This window comes from Aedes aegypti, chromosome 3, assembly GCF_002204515.2.
Source record: "Aedes aegypti strain LVP_AGWG chromosome 3, AaegL5.0 Primary Assembly, whole genome shotgun sequence".
NCBI classification, from domain to species: Eukaryota; Metazoa; Arthropoda; class Insecta; order Diptera; family Culicidae; genus Aedes; species Aedes aegypti.
In genome coordinates this window covers 201,677,432-201,693,902 of record NC_035109.1, presented here as the reverse complement: position 1 = coordinate 201,693,902, position 16,471 = coordinate 201,677,432, and the positions used below count along the sequence as shown (strand labels likewise).

At 43.2% G+C, this 16,471-nt stretch overlaps 1 protein-coding gene across 1 annotated transcript in view; it reads right to left on the bottom strand.

The window, feature by feature from the left end:
• Window positions 1–12,788, bottom strand: part of LOC5580161 (28S ribosomal protein S9, mitochondrial) — an 89,449-nt gene extending 76,661 nt beyond the window's left edge. The window contains exons 1-6 of the mRNA XM_001661586.2: window positions 12,601–12,788; window positions 12,326–12,541; window positions 12,090–12,263; window positions 1,372–1,457; window positions 1,064–1,308; window positions 879–994 (exon numbers count right to left, since the gene is read on the bottom strand). Of these exons, the coding sequence (XP_001661636.1) occupies window positions 879–994; window positions 1,064–1,308; window positions 1,372–1,457; window positions 12,090–12,263; window positions 12,326–12,541; window positions 12,601–12,693 (930 nt within the window). The 5' untranslated portion in view covers window positions 12,694–12,788. The remainder of the gene's footprint in view (window positions 1–878; window positions 995–1,063; window positions 1,309–1,371; window positions 1,458–12,089; window positions 12,264–12,325; window positions 12,542–12,600) is intronic.
• Between the last annotated feature and the right edge of the window lie 3,683 nt (window positions 12,789–16,471).

Sequence of the window (16,471 nt, the reverse complement as noted above, 5' to 3'; positions counted from 1 at the left end):
GACACAAACTAGGGGTGCCCATCTTGCCCCGGGTGCTCATCTTGCCCCACATTCCCCTACAATAAACGCCTCCTTCGTTTGAGAAAGGGGAGCGATCGGAATGAAGACAAAGTGGTTGGTTGACGATTTTGGATTGACGTTCGTCGTGCATTCTTTCGTCGATGACGAGACGACGACCTGCCAGAGTTATTATACTGGATGACGATGTCTTTTTTTATTTCGCCATCGCACTGTGACGAATCTGACAATCGCCTGCCCTGATCCAGAGACATACTCATGTTGGTAAAAATTGATTTGATTACTCACAACCCGATTCTATTTATTATGTAAACCTAGTACACTTTACAAGCAATCAGATAATGCATTTTCCTATAAATTGAACTAATGATATTTTTGATTATTTGTGAAATATGTTTTGAATGTAATAAACAAATTATTGGGAGTCAAAAAAAAAACTACACCTCATTTTAGCTGCATATCAGTCCAGTCGCAAATTACATTCGCAAACAATTATCTTTGAAAAATGCAGCTGATGCAACCGAAAATTAATCTAGCAGTCGGGAGAATTGATTTTAAAGATTACCAATAAACATATGTTAAAGCTCTAATGGGATTCGAACTCGGACGTGTACTACGGAGCCCACTTGCATGTAAGATGACCATAATCGATGAAGAAAGCATTTCAACTAGTGATCCTTTATATTCTTTATAAAGTATCACTAATTTTAACTATCGATCTGACAGTATATTAGAACGGCCTTGAATTCAACAGTCCTAAATTGATATCTTGGATTTTTGGGTCAAGAATCTGGTAACACTGATAGTATCAGCTTAGTTGCAGGTTACCAAAAAATCAAACAACAAAAAATATCACTCACCTGTTCTCTGGGCTGCACACTATCAAAATATGTAATGTCTTGGCCATTGATCGTAATATTACCCGTCCCAGGAGCAATGATCGTGACATCAGCTCGAGCTGATTTCCGAAGACACTCTGAAAAGCGAATAAAAACCAAAAATTAGGTACTATTTACTGTTTTGCGATAGTCGTGACAGTGCTTACCATAAATTGTGATGAAACTTTTGCCATTTTCATCCAACTGCGGCTTCGGTATCTGATCTGCATCCGTTTTGGCCAATAACGGCTTACGGTACTGGTCAATAAAGGCCTTTTCTTTGTACGAGTACGGATGCTGAATGAGGCGCGTCATCACATTGACGAAGTTCTCGTATTCCGAATCGGAAATGTCCTCGAGCAATTGCCTTTCGAGAACTTCCTTTGCCAACCATTCAGAACCGGAAGTATCACTAAATGAAAGGAAAACTGCATAATTTAAAATGGACTAGATTTAAACGCTTTGTAATGCTTACATTTGCTGTGTTGGATCCGGTGTTAATTGCTTCCTAATCATGCGGTCCTCGAATGCATTCAGATTATTCAGATAGCCGACGATGTCCTGGAAACAAAGATAGTACCTCGTGAATTGCATTCTAATAGGGGACAGTTTGGTTTCAGCTTTATTTTTTTTTTTCTAAAAATGTTGTTTTTAGAGCGCGCTTAAATTAAAAAGGACGATAACTAGACAATCGGATCTTCGTCAAAAAGAAGGAAATTGCGGGGGGTTGATGATGCGGTCAGGATCAATTGTGGTTTGCCGTGCTCGATATAGAACAGTGTCGCGGATCGTGTTAGTAGTGTTTGATCCATTGATCGTATCGCTTGCTCTTGCGAGGGCGAGCGATGAACACTTTTTCGGCGTACAATGCGTTTATCGAATAATATCGCGAATCCGGTTAGGCGTGAATATATCATGAATCGAATTACAAATCAAAGGTGACTCCCAGATCTTTACCTTATCCCACTAATCCAATATGCTCCCCATGACAACTGTGGGGATGCAGAAGATTGTTCGGTCTCTAGTAACAATTATTTGTTATACTAACATTCCTTCCTTTCCCCGATTGATGACTGTAAGAACGTGACCGGCGCCGTTATTGACTTTTTAATTTTGAGCTCTCGATTTGTGCACATTGAGAATGGCAAGCTATTTAATAAATCTCTGTGCAACTTCGATTGCTCTGGTTAATCACGGAGTAGCAACTATGAATTGTACGGTCATCTATGCTGGATAACCTTCAAAACCATGCACAATGGTGAGTCGACAACTGGGAAGGAGCGTCACACAAGTTTCTACATCACGCTTCCACGGGTCAAACGATGACAAAGACTGCCAGCGGTTGCGTTCTTGGCTGATAGTGCAGCCTGAACACTGTTGTCCTTCTGACATCAGCTAAATTAAGGAGGTGCGTCTCGATCGTCTGTTCACCAGGAGGTGCGGCTGAAACAGCGTCTGTTCTTGCCGCGGCTGAACAAGAAATGCTAAATCACGCACTGCTAAATCCAAGGTGGTAACCCCATTAGCGCCATCGTCCTAGTGTTAGTTAGGACGTTAAAAAGAGCTGGCACGATGGCGCTCCGGCGAGACAGAAGTGTCCACACGAAGGGAGACCCGACGATGAGAAGGAGATGTTTTACGTTTTAGCTACGACGACGAGAAGGAGACGTTTTATGTTTTAGCTGGAGCAAATACACTCCCGTGCAAAAGTTTGGGTTCACCTCCTCAAAAACATTCAGAAGTGTTCAGTCCATATCTCTGTCATTACACGTCCAATTGAAACTCTCTAAGCCGCATTCGAAAGGCAAAGAGTTATTCTTACTTTGTATGTATTTTTCTAAAAAACATTTTATGAATTTAGCATACTAAATTTTTACTCAAAGTTGTGACATTTTACAAAAAACACACTGAAAAAACATATTTAATTTCCTCAGCATTGGATTGACTAAAATTTTAAAACAAGGTTCCATTAGAATCATATATTCTTTGAAGAGCACTCACGAATTTTTTGTGGAAAAATCTGAAAACTATTCAAAATCAATGAATCATTCAAGTCAACGGGCAAATGTTTTTTCAGTGTGTGTTTTTTTATTTTTTATTTTTTTGAAAGATGTCTCAACTTTAAGTAAGTGAACATTTAGTATACAAAATTCAAAAAATGTTTTTAGAAAAAATACATACGAATAAAGCATAACTCTTCGCCGCGTGACGTGAAAATCGTTGTTGGTGACATGAACGCACAGGTTGGACGAGAGGAGATGTGCAGATCGGTGATCAGGCGGAACGCCGTATCGAACGCCAACGGTCAACGATGCGTCAACTTTGCAGCTTCTCGTGATCACCCCGAAAATTCTTCTCTGACATCACCAATGTTCGTACATACCGCAAAGCGAATATAGATTCGGACCACTACCTAGTTTTTTTTTTTTTCATGCAACTAGGAGTTTAAAAATCTTCATAGACTGGCCTGTATATGTTCATGCTCATGCCAGTGTAATTTTTGGCGCGGTGTGGGATCCACAAAGTGCTTTCCCCACTAAAAACACTCTCCTAGGTTTAGTACCATAACCCTCCGGAACCACCTTCCAGTATTACTTCGGAGGGGAGGCTAACGTGCTGAGCGCACCTCTTCAATTTGTTACTCTACATGCTGAGCCCTTCGGCTCCTGAGCCCTTCGGCTCCTGAGCCCTTTGGCTCCTGAGCCCTTTGGCTCCTGAGCCCTTCGGCTCCTGAGCCCTTCGGCTCCTGTTAGCAGTTTTAAAACCGTTCAACGTTGTGCCTCATGCTGAGCCCTTCGGCTCCTCACGTTAGTAATTTATTAGTACCTATTTTCGCCCATTGGCGACCCGTCAATTTGTTAGTACCTACATGCAACATTCTGAGCCCTTCGGCTCCAGTTTGTACACTACTCTGCACTCATTCAGGGCGCGTACTCACACAGTTACGACGACCTTCTCCTTTTCTTTGTTCAGCTGGTAGGATGCCGAGGTCGGTCCAACGATTCCGGTTGAGCATAACTTCCGGTTCGTAGGCGCCTCGACTACCCATTACCAGCGTCCCGACGTACTCTACTCGACTAGTCCCCGACGGTGGACCTAGTCTACACCGACGAAGAATTCCCCGGCGGTGAAAATTCTCCCGAGACCGATTCTTCTTTTTCTACGTTTCGAGCCGACCGGAAGGGTGCCGAAGTCAGTCCAGCGATTCCGGTGGAGCCTAGCTTCCGGTTCACTGGTGCCCCGACGACCCTAAAACCGGCGCTATGACACGTCTACTCAACTCCCTTCGGCTCCTGAGCCCTTTGGCTCCTGAGCCCTTTGGCTCCTGAGCCCTTTGGCTCCTGAGCCCTTCGGCTCCTGAGCCCTTCGGCTCCTGTTAGCAGTTTTAAAACCGTTCAACGTTGTGCCTCATGCTGAGCCCTTCGGTTCCTCACGTTAGTAATTTATTAGTACCTATTTTCGCCCATTGGCGACCCGTCAATTTGTTAGTACCTACATGCAACATTCTGAGCCCTTCGGCTCCAGTTTGTACACTACTCTGCACTCTTCCTTTTCGTGCGTTCACTCTAGCTAGCAGATCGTTGGTCGCTACGCCACTTCCTCTGAAGCTCGGACATTATTCTCGATACCGTGCTATCGACAGCGTTCCAAATGCTTTCTTCTCGGCACATCTCTTCGACAACGTTATCGACAGTGACTCCTCGCATGTCCCTCCTCACTTCTTCGAACCTAGGACATTCGAAGACTACGTGCTCCGGTGTTTCCTCCACATTCTCGCAATCCGGGCAACAAGGTGAAGAAGCATGTCCGAACCGATGCAGATACTTCCGGAAACAGCCGTGTCCGGACAGAAACTGCGTCAGATGGAAGTTCACTTCTCCATGCTTCCTATTAACCCACAGTGACACATTTGGAATTAGACGGTAAGTCCACCTTCCCTTCTCCGCGTTGTTCCACTCTTGCTGCCACTTAGCCAACGAGTCCGTTCTGACGATCCTTCTCACATTTCTGGTGCCTCTTCGCTCATAACACTCCACGTCCTCGGCCAGGGTGATGCAGATGGGCATCATGCCAGCGATAACGCATACTGCCTCCGATGAAATCGTCCTATAGGCGCTCGCTACTCGTATGGCCATGAGCCGGAATGTGCTGTTCAACATCCTCCGATTACGCTTGGTCTTTACCGCTGCGGCCCAGACTGGGACTCCATACCTGAGAATAGAGACCGCTACACTCGCTAGGAGACGCCTCTTACTACTTCTCGGTCCTCCGACGTTCGGCATGATCCTCGCTATCGTGTTGACCGCCTTCGACGCCTTTTCGCAGGCGTAGTCCACGTGAGCGTTGAAGTTTAGACGGTCATCTACCATCACCCCCAGATGCTTCAAAGCACGTTTTGATGAAATATCTTGTCTACCGATGTTGATTTCAACCCTCTGAACAGCTTTGAGGTTGCTAACCAGCACTAGCTCCGTCTTATGATGAGCCAGCTGCAGTTTTGCTCAAGTCATCCACGCTTCAATCGTGTCAATCGCTTCCGTCGTCAGCATTTTGACCTCTTCCAACGTCTCGCCAGTCACCGTTAGAACGACATCATCTGCGAACCCAACGATTTCCACTCCGTTAGGTAGCACCAGCATTAATACTCCATCGTACATCGCGTTCCAAAGCGTTGGACCAAGGATTGAGCCTTGTGGCACTCCTGCCGTAATCCTGATCGACTTTTGACCCAACTCCGTTTCATATACCAGGACTCTGTTTTGGAAATAGCTTTTTAGCATACTGCACAAGTAGCCAGGAACTCGCATTCTATGCAGTGCTAAGGCTATAGCCTCCCAGCTGGCGCTGTTGAAAGCATTTTTGACGTCAATCGTCACTACGGCGCAGAACCGATTGCCTCTCCTCTTCTGTTTGGATGCCTTCTCCGCATTCTGCACAACTGTCCGGATTGCATCCACCGTCGAGACCCCTTTCCGGAATCCGAATTGTCTCTTCGATAAGCCACTCTCGCTCTCTGTGCATTGTGTCAGCCTGTTAAGGATGATCCTTTCCAGGAGCTTACCAAGTGTGTCCAGCAAACATATAGGTCTATACGATGCTGGGTCCCCTGGTGGCTTCCCTGGTTTTGGCACCAACACCAGCTTCTGAACCTTCCAACTGTCTGGGAAACAGCCTTCATCCAAGAGTTTCTGCAGCGTCGTCCTGAACAAATCCGGGAACGCCAATATCGCGGTTTTTAGTGCTATATTGGGGATCCCATCCGAACCGGGAGCTTTCTTCACCTTCAGACCCTTCGCCACTGCTAGTAGCTCTTCATTAGAGATTCGCACACCTCCGGGTTCTTCTTCCACGTCTTCGTATGGCGTAGGCGGCCAAACTGTTGGGTCATGATGCGGAAACAGACCTTCCACGATAATCCTCAACTTGTCTGGACATGTTTCGACTGGTGTCGCCGGACCCTTAAACTTCGCCATCACAATACGGTAGGCGTTGCCCCAAGGGTTTTCTTCGGCTTCTCGACATAGCTCCTTGTAACAGCTGATCTTGCTCCGCTTAATCTCTTGTTTGAAAGTAGCTCTAGCTTCACGGAAAGCGATTCTCCGTTCCTCTCTCTCTCTACTTCGGTTCTTGCTCTCTGGACGCGTCTTCTGGCTCGGAAGCATGCAGCACGGAGGGTACTAAGCGTCTCATTCCACCAGTACGCTGGGCGCCTTCGGTTCCTAGGCTCCAACTTTCTCGGCATCGATGCATCACAAGCCGTTGCTACCACTTCTGTCAACTCTTCTGCGTCAAGGTTCGCCCTGCTGTATGTTCGAAGCGCCTCAATAAACACCTCCTTGTCGAAGTTCTTTGTCTTCCACTTCCGCTCGTATGTCCTCATTCTCATCGGCGCTGGGGAGATTCGCCGGCCGATGCTGTAGAGAATCGCCTGATGATCACTGTGGGAATATTCCTCACTCACCCTCCAATTCATGTCATCCAACAACAATGGGCTACAGAACGTAACATCGATGATGGACTCCCGACCGTCTTTACGGAATGTACTGACAGCCCCTTCGTTGCACAGCCTCACATCTAGCTTCGCCAGAGCTTCGAGTAAGCTGTACCCCCTGGCGTTGGTCAATCTGCTGCCCCACTCTACGGCCCAGGCGTTGAAATCTCCTCCTATGACTACCGGCGTTCTTCCCGCCAGCGTATCTGTGAACAAATCCAACATACTGTTGTACTCTTCGTCTGTCCATCTCGGAGGCGCATAACAGCTGCATACGAAGACTCCGTTGACTTTGGCAATAACAAAGCCGTCGTGTGAGCTATCGACTACTTCTTGAATGGGGAACCTGCCCATCACCTGTATTGCCACCATACCTGCTCTATCAGCCACCGTTTTCGAGGGGAACCCGATATGGCTCCGCAATTATTGCTACATCGCACTTGGTTTCTGTCGTGAACTGCCACAACAGTTGCTGTGCAGTGTCGCAATGATTGAGATTCACTTGCGTGATCTCCATCCTTATTGGCCCGCCTTCGCTTTTTTATACGCCGGGCATTTGAAGCCTCCCGTCGGATGATCGTTTCCGTCCTCCGGCATGCATAGCAGGCACCTAGTCCGCTTTGTACAGTCCCGAGCAACGTGACCATTTCCGCCGCAATTCCAGCATAGGTCGGACCTGTCCGGGCCCTTACAGTTTCTTGACTGATGGCCGAATCCCCTGCATTTGAAGCATCTCTCCATTTGCTTGGCGACTCTAGGTACCAATCTCAGCGGGCACACCGACCAACCAACTTTGATCGTGCCTAGCGCCACCAGTTTGTTGGCAGCATCCACTGGCAACCGGATTGCCGCCGTCTGTGTGCCTCCATACGACTTCCTTAACCGCATAGACATCTGTCCTTCTAGGTTACACTGCTCGGCCAGTGCCCACTTCAGGTCTTCTTCCGTCGTGATCTCATCCAGATCTCTGCACTCGACCACTGCCTCCTGCGAAAGAGCTCTTACGATGGCCTCGTCGCCCAACGACTCACCATTTTGCAACCCGGACCACTACCTAGTAGCTTTATGTATGCGCTCAAAACTTTCGACGGTCATGAACTCACGCCGAATCCGAACGCCGCGGCCCAACAATACGCGCAGCGGTTGGAAGAGGTCCTACCAACAGAAGAGCAGCTTCGCACCCTCTTGAAGATGGCTGAAGGCACATAAGATCCGCCATAGAGCGCTGCATATGACGAGCCTAACCTCACTTATTTGACAGCTGCTGGTCCTGTTGTTTACGTTTCGGACTTCGTCGTTTTTTCCATCATTTTTTCATCTTCGCATTTCTATCACCAGCATGCTGATGGTGACGATTTTCCACGGTAGGAAGATAGAATAATACGATCCGTGGGTATCTGCAGTGGATTTGACCTCTCCTCGCAGCAAACTTTCACGAAATTAAGAATGATTCTAAAAAAGTACTAAGTCCAAACTGTAAACAACAGGACCAGTACCTGTCAAAATTGATGCGTGGCGTCACAGTGCAGTGGAGTATAGGTAACATCGCAATAGCAATAATAGGTTCAGGATTCTACCCCATTACCCCGAATGCCGTTTCCCCGAATCCCATCACCCCGAATTCCATTACCCCGAATGCACCATTACCCCGAATTCCATCACCCCGAATGCTATTTCCCCGAATTCACAATTATCTTCACATGATGATATTGATGACATTTCCCAATGATTTTGAAATTCGGGATAATGTCATTCGGGGTGATGGGTCGTTCGGGGTTTTGGAATTCGGGGTAATGGCGTTCGGGTTAATGGCATTCGGGGTAATGGGATTCGGGGTAATGGGGTAGAATCTAGGTTCAGCGGCCCCGAGAATGCAGCATGGGCGAGAATGGTGCAACACCCCATGAGAGCGAACGAGGCACGGTATAAACAGGCACGGAACAGTCAAAACTCGATCTGCCGGAGAAAGAAGAGCCATCAAGAAGAACGAGATCGCGAAGCGATGGAAGAGCTGTTCCGCGCTAAAGACACACGGAAGTTTTATGAGAAGCTAAACCGTTCGCGCAAAGCCTTTGTGCCACAAGCCGACATGTGCAGACTGTGACGGAAATCTTCCCACGAACGAACGTGAGGTGATCTCGAAAGGTGGCGACAGCACTACGACGAGCACCTCAATGGTGATGAGGTCAGTAACGAAGGTGGCACGGAAATAACTTTAGGAGCAGGCGCGGACGACGACAGACTTCCGCCTCCAGATCTCCAAGATGTAAAAACGGAGATTAGACGGTTAAAAAACAAGTGGAGTGAACCAACTATCGAGAGAATTGCTAAATATGGTGGTGATTCACTGGCAAGAGCGCTGCACTGGGATATTTCCAAGATTTGGGAGGAGGAAGTGTTACCGGAGGAGTGGATGGAAGGTATCGTGTGTCCCATCTACAAAAAGGGCGACAAGTTGGATTGCAATATCAGGCAGGATTTATGGGCGAACGAGCAACAACGGACCAGATATTCACCATCCGCCAGGTGTTGCAGAAGTTCCGCGAATACAATGTACTCACACATCATTTGTTCATCGATTTTAAAGCGGCCTATGAATTACACCAGCTGCTGGGAGAACCAACCTTCGTCCACCTCGAAAAATTGGGAGGTTGCGGTTGGCCGGGCATGTCAACAGAATGTCGGATAACAACCCGGTGAAAATTCTTGTGACCGGCATAAGACGACGCGGTGCGCAGCGTGCAAGATGGATCGATCAAGTTGAGGACGATCTGCGGACCCTTCGCAGAATGCGTGGCTGGTGACCGGCAGCCATGAATCGAATCGAATGGAGACGTCTCCTAAGTACAGCAGAGGTCACCCAGGCCTTAGTCTGACTGGTAAGGTAAGGTTTGTGCTCGAAAATTTGAGGTTTGGCTTCGTTCCATATTCACCTTAATTTACCACAAAATTCAAACTTCATGTGTATAACAATACTGATTCACAAAGTTCATAATAAATATTTTCGATGCTCAAGATATTTTTTTATGTTTTTGAAAAGTATTGTATATTGCCATAGAAAAGAAACGAAGAATTTTGCATGGTGGAAAAATCGATTTACCGTAAGGACGCCATTCACCGCTCATTTAACAGCATTTCAAAACATTAAATTCTGTCAAAAATCGGTTTTTCGATATTTTTTGCAACTTTTTGCGCTAGACGCAAGATATAATAATTGTTTTTTAGGAAAGAAGTTGAAATGTGAACAACGTATTATGGTACCGAATAACACGTATGCCAATGATACATGTGTAGGGCGCCATTCACCGCTCATCCTAAGTATGAGGCTCTATATACACAACTAGTTGGAATTAATTTACTTTCATTAGCTGGTTGTTGTCTTTGTACTATAGTACAACAACATATTAAAGTGTGGCAGCTAAGAAGCATTTTTCAATCTGCCATAATGAAATCATTGTTCAACACATGTTTACCGCCTTAAACAGCCTAAAATTATTTTTTTTAAATAGTACATAATATTAAATCATATGAATTTCATTCTGATACAATCCATTCTGGTATACTAATACATGTTGATGACTTTTATTGCGAAAATTTGTTCAGATTTTTCAAAATAATTCAATGAGCGGTGAATGGCGTCCTTACGGTAATCTAAATTTAATCGTACAATTTCAATCGAATTATAGGGAAGGTGTACCGGTATTCGCCATGTACCAGTTATTCGCAACCCCAGATTATATACCGTTTTACGACATATATGGTTGCCAATTGTTTAGTGTTCGCTAAATTACTTTAGGATGATACGGAAACATTCTTGGAAACCGGAAAATTTTCTCAGAAAATAATAGAAAAAAATCATTTTCCTTAAAATTTTTGCTCCTTTGCACCTATTTTTCGCCACCTGTTCCTGATTCGCCACCCTCCATAAGAAATCAACGTAAGTGGCGAATTTAGGAACCGAAATTAAAATCGTAGCGAATACTGGTGCAAGTGGTCCAGTATTCGCCACCACCATTTTTAATACAAAAACAAGTTTTTGATTAATTTTTATATTTTCCCTGTTGAGTATGGATTGAAAGCTTTCGTTTGATGTATTGACAGTAACCAAAGGTCTTTTGATTTATGTATAAATAATATTTTTCCTTAGGGTGGCCAAAACTGGTACACCTACCCTATCACACGTTTAGTTTTATGTAAACAATGTTTACTAAACATCTTTGAAATTATTGTTTTAGATAACTTTGGCGACCTGTAGCTGAAAATTGTGATGTGCTGGAGCATTTCTGAGAATAGATTCAGATTCAGCAACCACAAATATACAAGAAACACATAATTTGATTCTTGAGACACGAAGAATGTAATTTTTGTTAATTTTTGTTGTGTAATCTCTGATAAAACTTCTTGAGCATTCGTGATAATTGATTGACTTATTTAAGACATTTTAACCGTACTGTTCATTCGGGTCATTCGTGATGAACTATTGCGAAGATGTATGAAAAACTCCCTAACTTATGAGGAAGTTTAGAATGAATTTTGTAAGATAATTATTGATGCATTATTGAATCTTGTCGAATTTTCAGGAGGCATTCCATGAAAAACGTCGAAAAGAATCCCTAAAGAAACTTATGTCGAAATAGTACGAATAATTGATGTAGTATTTGCTGGTGTGGAACCTTTAATGAAATATTGAAAAATTCATGGAGGTTACACTTAAGAATTTCCAAGCAATTCTTCAGACACATCGTAGATAAATTTATGAAGCAGTTCATAGAAAAATTGCTGGAGAAAAAAACTGCAAAATCGGCGTAGGAACTTCTTGAAGAGTTCTTGTAGAGGTTCCTGGAAAAACCTTTAGTTTCTATCAAAACTATGGAATAAATTCTTGAGATTTTCTTGAAAGAACTCCTGTAGGTATCTTTGGAAAATCTGCTAGAGTAATCAATGCAAAGATCGCTGGTAATCTGGAATTGGTAGAAACATCTTTGAAAGAAATCCTAGATTAGCATTTTGGAAAATTTTGAGAATAATCCTTGTGGAAACTCCTGAAGGGTTTTTGATACCTTTCATTGGAAAAAAAAACTTTTTAGAAACTTGCATTAAAACAGAGACCAAGTCTCCTTTTAGGACCTGCTGCTAGCCTGTCCCAGACTCTGTCCCAATTAGGGCGTCAATATACCAGAAACAGTTAATTAATTACTTACGAAAAGCAGCTGGTAGTAGTTTGGCCTTCCGGTGTAGAACATGCTGTGGAAAGGTCTTCCGGTTTCGTCGAACTCGGCCGCTTTGCGCTGGGGAATGACTTCCTCTGGGGGCTTCATCATTGGCCTCGCCTTCTTATCGTACAATCCAGAGGGAAACAGATACTGGATAGCTCTCTAAAATACACAATTTCGAAATGAGTGCCGATACGAAAGATTTATACTGTGTACTTCCGTACATCGATATCCGCTTGGGTAAATGTTTCCGGATCTTCGCCCATCATATTCGCCAAATGCCGCTTGCCTAGTTTGAACTCCAAATTTTGAATCTTCATGAATTCATCGTGAGCTTTGGCACGTTCCAGGTATGCCTTCATGGCTTTGCTGACCTTTCCCTTCTTGGGCACCGTAGAAATCGATTCCGGAGAACTCGGAACTTCGGCACTCGTGGAATACTGTCGGCAAAATATCATTATGTAATGAAACGAACATGAATTTCGATGAGAACACTTACCAAAACGGGACGACATGTTTTCAGAGCTGTCGACAATCGGCTTTGGATCTGTAAACTCTTGAAACGAGTAACAATTTGAGCAATATTAGCCATGTTTTCCGAACATTCACCGCACACCAAAATGCGAAAAGTAGAAAACACCCCCGAACCGATCGCTGATTTTGACAGACTCGTTATTCGGTGCGGCAACGAGCAGTTTGACGTTCAAGAACAAAACATAGTTACATTTCACACACACTTTGAAACATTCATACCGGTTGAGGCGGGATTCGTTACTTGCGTGCAAATTTGTTTACAGCGGATTCTCTCGGCCGAGCAAGTTTCAAAAAGGGGAAAAATGGGAGAAATTGACCCCATTAAACATTTGACAGCTCAACAGCCGACTAAATTGATTCAAAAGACGATCGATTTTTGCACCGACGCTTATGAAAGTTTAACACAGCTAGCAACTGACTAGTAGAGATGGTCGGGTTTCACATTTTTCAATAGAAATATTAGTAGTAGAACGCTAATGGCGCTGTTCTCACAAAACTGAATTAGTTTATTATCACCTTTATCTGTATTTACATTGTTCGTTCGATGCCATGTTGTAGTGCATGATTTTAAAATTTATTTGACACTTTGAGGATCGGTACTCAAGCTGTCAGCGCGTGGCAAACTAGATGTTGGTAACACGAACAGTAGCGACATTAGCATTCTTAAGCTATCAGTACACACTTTGTCAAGTGTGCAAATCGAGAGGGATTCGCGATTAGGGCCTATCTGACAAATCAATAACAATGAGAAAATAATCAATGAAATTCTCATGTGCAATTGGGTCCTAAAGCCCTGTCCCAATTTTAGTGCCAAACGCTTAAGTTTAGGCCAAAAACACATGTTTACTCAATTTTCTAATGTTTTCCGTTAATTTAAGCCCAAAAACATTTTTATTAGATTTTGTCACATCCTTGGCTTAAACTCAAATTTTGGGTGTATTTTGTTTTCCGTGTCCCTTACGAAATGTCAGATAGGAACAACCCCAGTGGTCGAACTAAAACCCCTGTGGTGTTTTTGTCGACTAGGCGAACGTCAAACATGATCAAAAGTGTCAAGGTTCATTTATGGACCAAATTTTAAAATTAAAGTTTAAACATGATATAGCCATTATTTGAGCGGGAAAAATTGCTAAAGTAATTAAAGTAACATGCTTCTTCGTGTTATTAAATAAAAACAAGATTTCATTACAAATTTTAGGACCCAATTTTTAATCCCAATTGGAGAAAATATACTCAAACTTTAACCTTTTTACTTTAATACACATTTCGTAAACCTAGTTTTAAAATCCTCATCAATACCACACACATCTCCTACAATTCCCCTAGCTATTTCGTACTCAAAAAATCTTTAAAGGTTTCGCCTAAAACGTACTCGAGAATGCCAGTATCGCCCAATGTTATGAGCCTGTAATCGATATTATTTTCAGTGTCGCCTATTACTTTTGCGCCGTGTTTATATTCTGGTTTCAAGTTAGCCCACCATGTACCTTGTTTATTTTTTGTTTGCAGTGTCGCCGTTTACTCTCGCCGTGTTTTGATTTCGATTTCAGATGCGCCCATCACTTTGATAAACAAAAACACAGGCGTAATCAATGAAGTGTGTGGTTTTGCATGAGGTGAAGTTTCGTCTTCTACAAATTTGCGTTTTTTGAATAGTTAAATTATCGATAGGGGAAAACTTCAAGTGCAGTGAATAGACAATCAAGCTACAATTTCAACGCTATATTTCCTTAAATTGTGTACATTTTGTCAGTTTCGCCTAGTTCGCGAATCTTTCTAGAAATATTTGGCTATTTGACGTTTCAGACGTTTGCCTAACGTTTGCCGTTTGCCCATTGTTTGCCAAAGGTCAGTACACGGTGGACAAACATTTGACAAACTCTTATTTGTCCATGTTTGCCACTCGAGAACTGAACGGAGTTGCAAAGTTGACCAAATAAAACTTGTTTTGGCATACTTTTGCAATATATATTTCCTCATACCTTCAAGTATTGGCTGTTACAAAGTTAGACAAATATTTGCACACCAATGTTTGTGCAAATATATTTGGTCAGTACACATATGACAAATAAATTTGTCGAAATTTGGCAAATATTTGCACATTTGGCAAAGTGTGTACTGATAGCTTTAGGTTAATGCTTCTACTCATTTTCCAAACCCGAACCCGACTTATTTAATTTCTTTAAACCCGGACCCGAACCAATAATTGAAAAGCAAACCCGGACCCGATCCGAACCCGAAAAGTTCTCGTTGTTCAAACCCGAAACCCGAAAAATGTTTGCTAGAAGAACTCGAATAAAACTCGAGTATAAAAAATAGGATATTGCGGGGAAATTTAAAAATTTGGATTGCTTCGCGGAAATAACGCGCAGCGAACAATCGCCGCAAAGAACATTTGAACATCAATAGGCAGTGCCGTTATTTTTCAGATAGTAACAAGGATAGTAAACATAATGAATCACGACAGATTTATTTTGTGAATTTATGAATTCATTTCGGTACATGTGACAAGAGCCGCTCAGAGTTCGAAGTGTCAGCGAAAGAGTATGCAAAATCAGGGGTCACTACGATGATTTCGATTAGTGATACTTTATAGAGAGATAAGCGGAAGTAAAATGGAATGATTTGGCAACAGACCAGCAGTGCTGATTTTGCTCGGCGTCGAGAATAATATTGTAACACGGGCATGACTTCCTCATTGCTGTAAGCGTATTTTGTTTCGTTATAGATCTTTGAGCTACATATCAAAACTAATAAACAGCCGAAAAAATCAAAAACTAAATATCGCATTGACAAAAATTCAAAAAAGTAAAACATTTCATTTTTTTGCTTCATGCAAAATTACTTTTACCGAAATAATTTCAAGCGGATTACATTACTCCTCAAGAAAATTTCAAAACAAACATAACGCATGTTCGTTTGGCTCACACTTTGACAGCTCTCGCTGCTCGATTGGCTCACACTTTGACAGAAATGTCAGCTTCCGCGAATCTCTCTTATAAAGGATTTCTAATTTCGATGGACAATTTTGGGATAAATCGTTCTGGATTTTCCAAGAATCAAAATTTTTCATGCAACGCGTATAAATTCCCTGGTACATCCCCATGCTAATCCCTGGACTCTTGCTTTTGGGCAGAGCTGCCAGACGATTTGATAGAAAACCTGTATCCACCAGGTTAGAAAATCTGTGTCCCATACAAAAAAATCTGTGTCCATACAAAAATCGTTGAAAGAAAATCTGTGTCCCATACAAATTAAATCTGTGTCGGAATAAAAAAATCTGTGTATTTAATACAGATAAATCTGTATTACACAGATATATTATTATGCCACAGATTTAATTTGTATGGGACACAGATTTTCATTCATCAATTTTTGTATGGTCACAGATTTTTTTTTGTATGGGACACATATTTTGTTACCTGGTGGATACAGATTTTCTATCAAATCATCTGGCAGCTCTGCAGCTGAGTCACCCAGGCGGGATTCAAAAAGGGAAGCGTTGAAATCAATCCCGAAATCAGAAAAAGTTTTTCGTCTGCAGCTGCAGAAACAAGTACCAGGCTGAAACGTGAAGCAGATCGGGTTGGATTGAAGGTAAATACGTCGAAGACGAAATATCTGCTGGCTGGGGGAACCGAGCGCGATAGAGCTCGCATAGGCAGACGCGTGACGATCGACGGGGATGAGTTCGAGGTGGTGGACGAATTCGTCTATCTCGGATCATTGATAACGTCGGATAACAACTGCAGCAGAGAAATTCGAAGACGTATCATCGCCGGAAGTCGTGCTTACTATGGACTCCACAAGACCTTGCGGTCTGGTAAACTTCACTT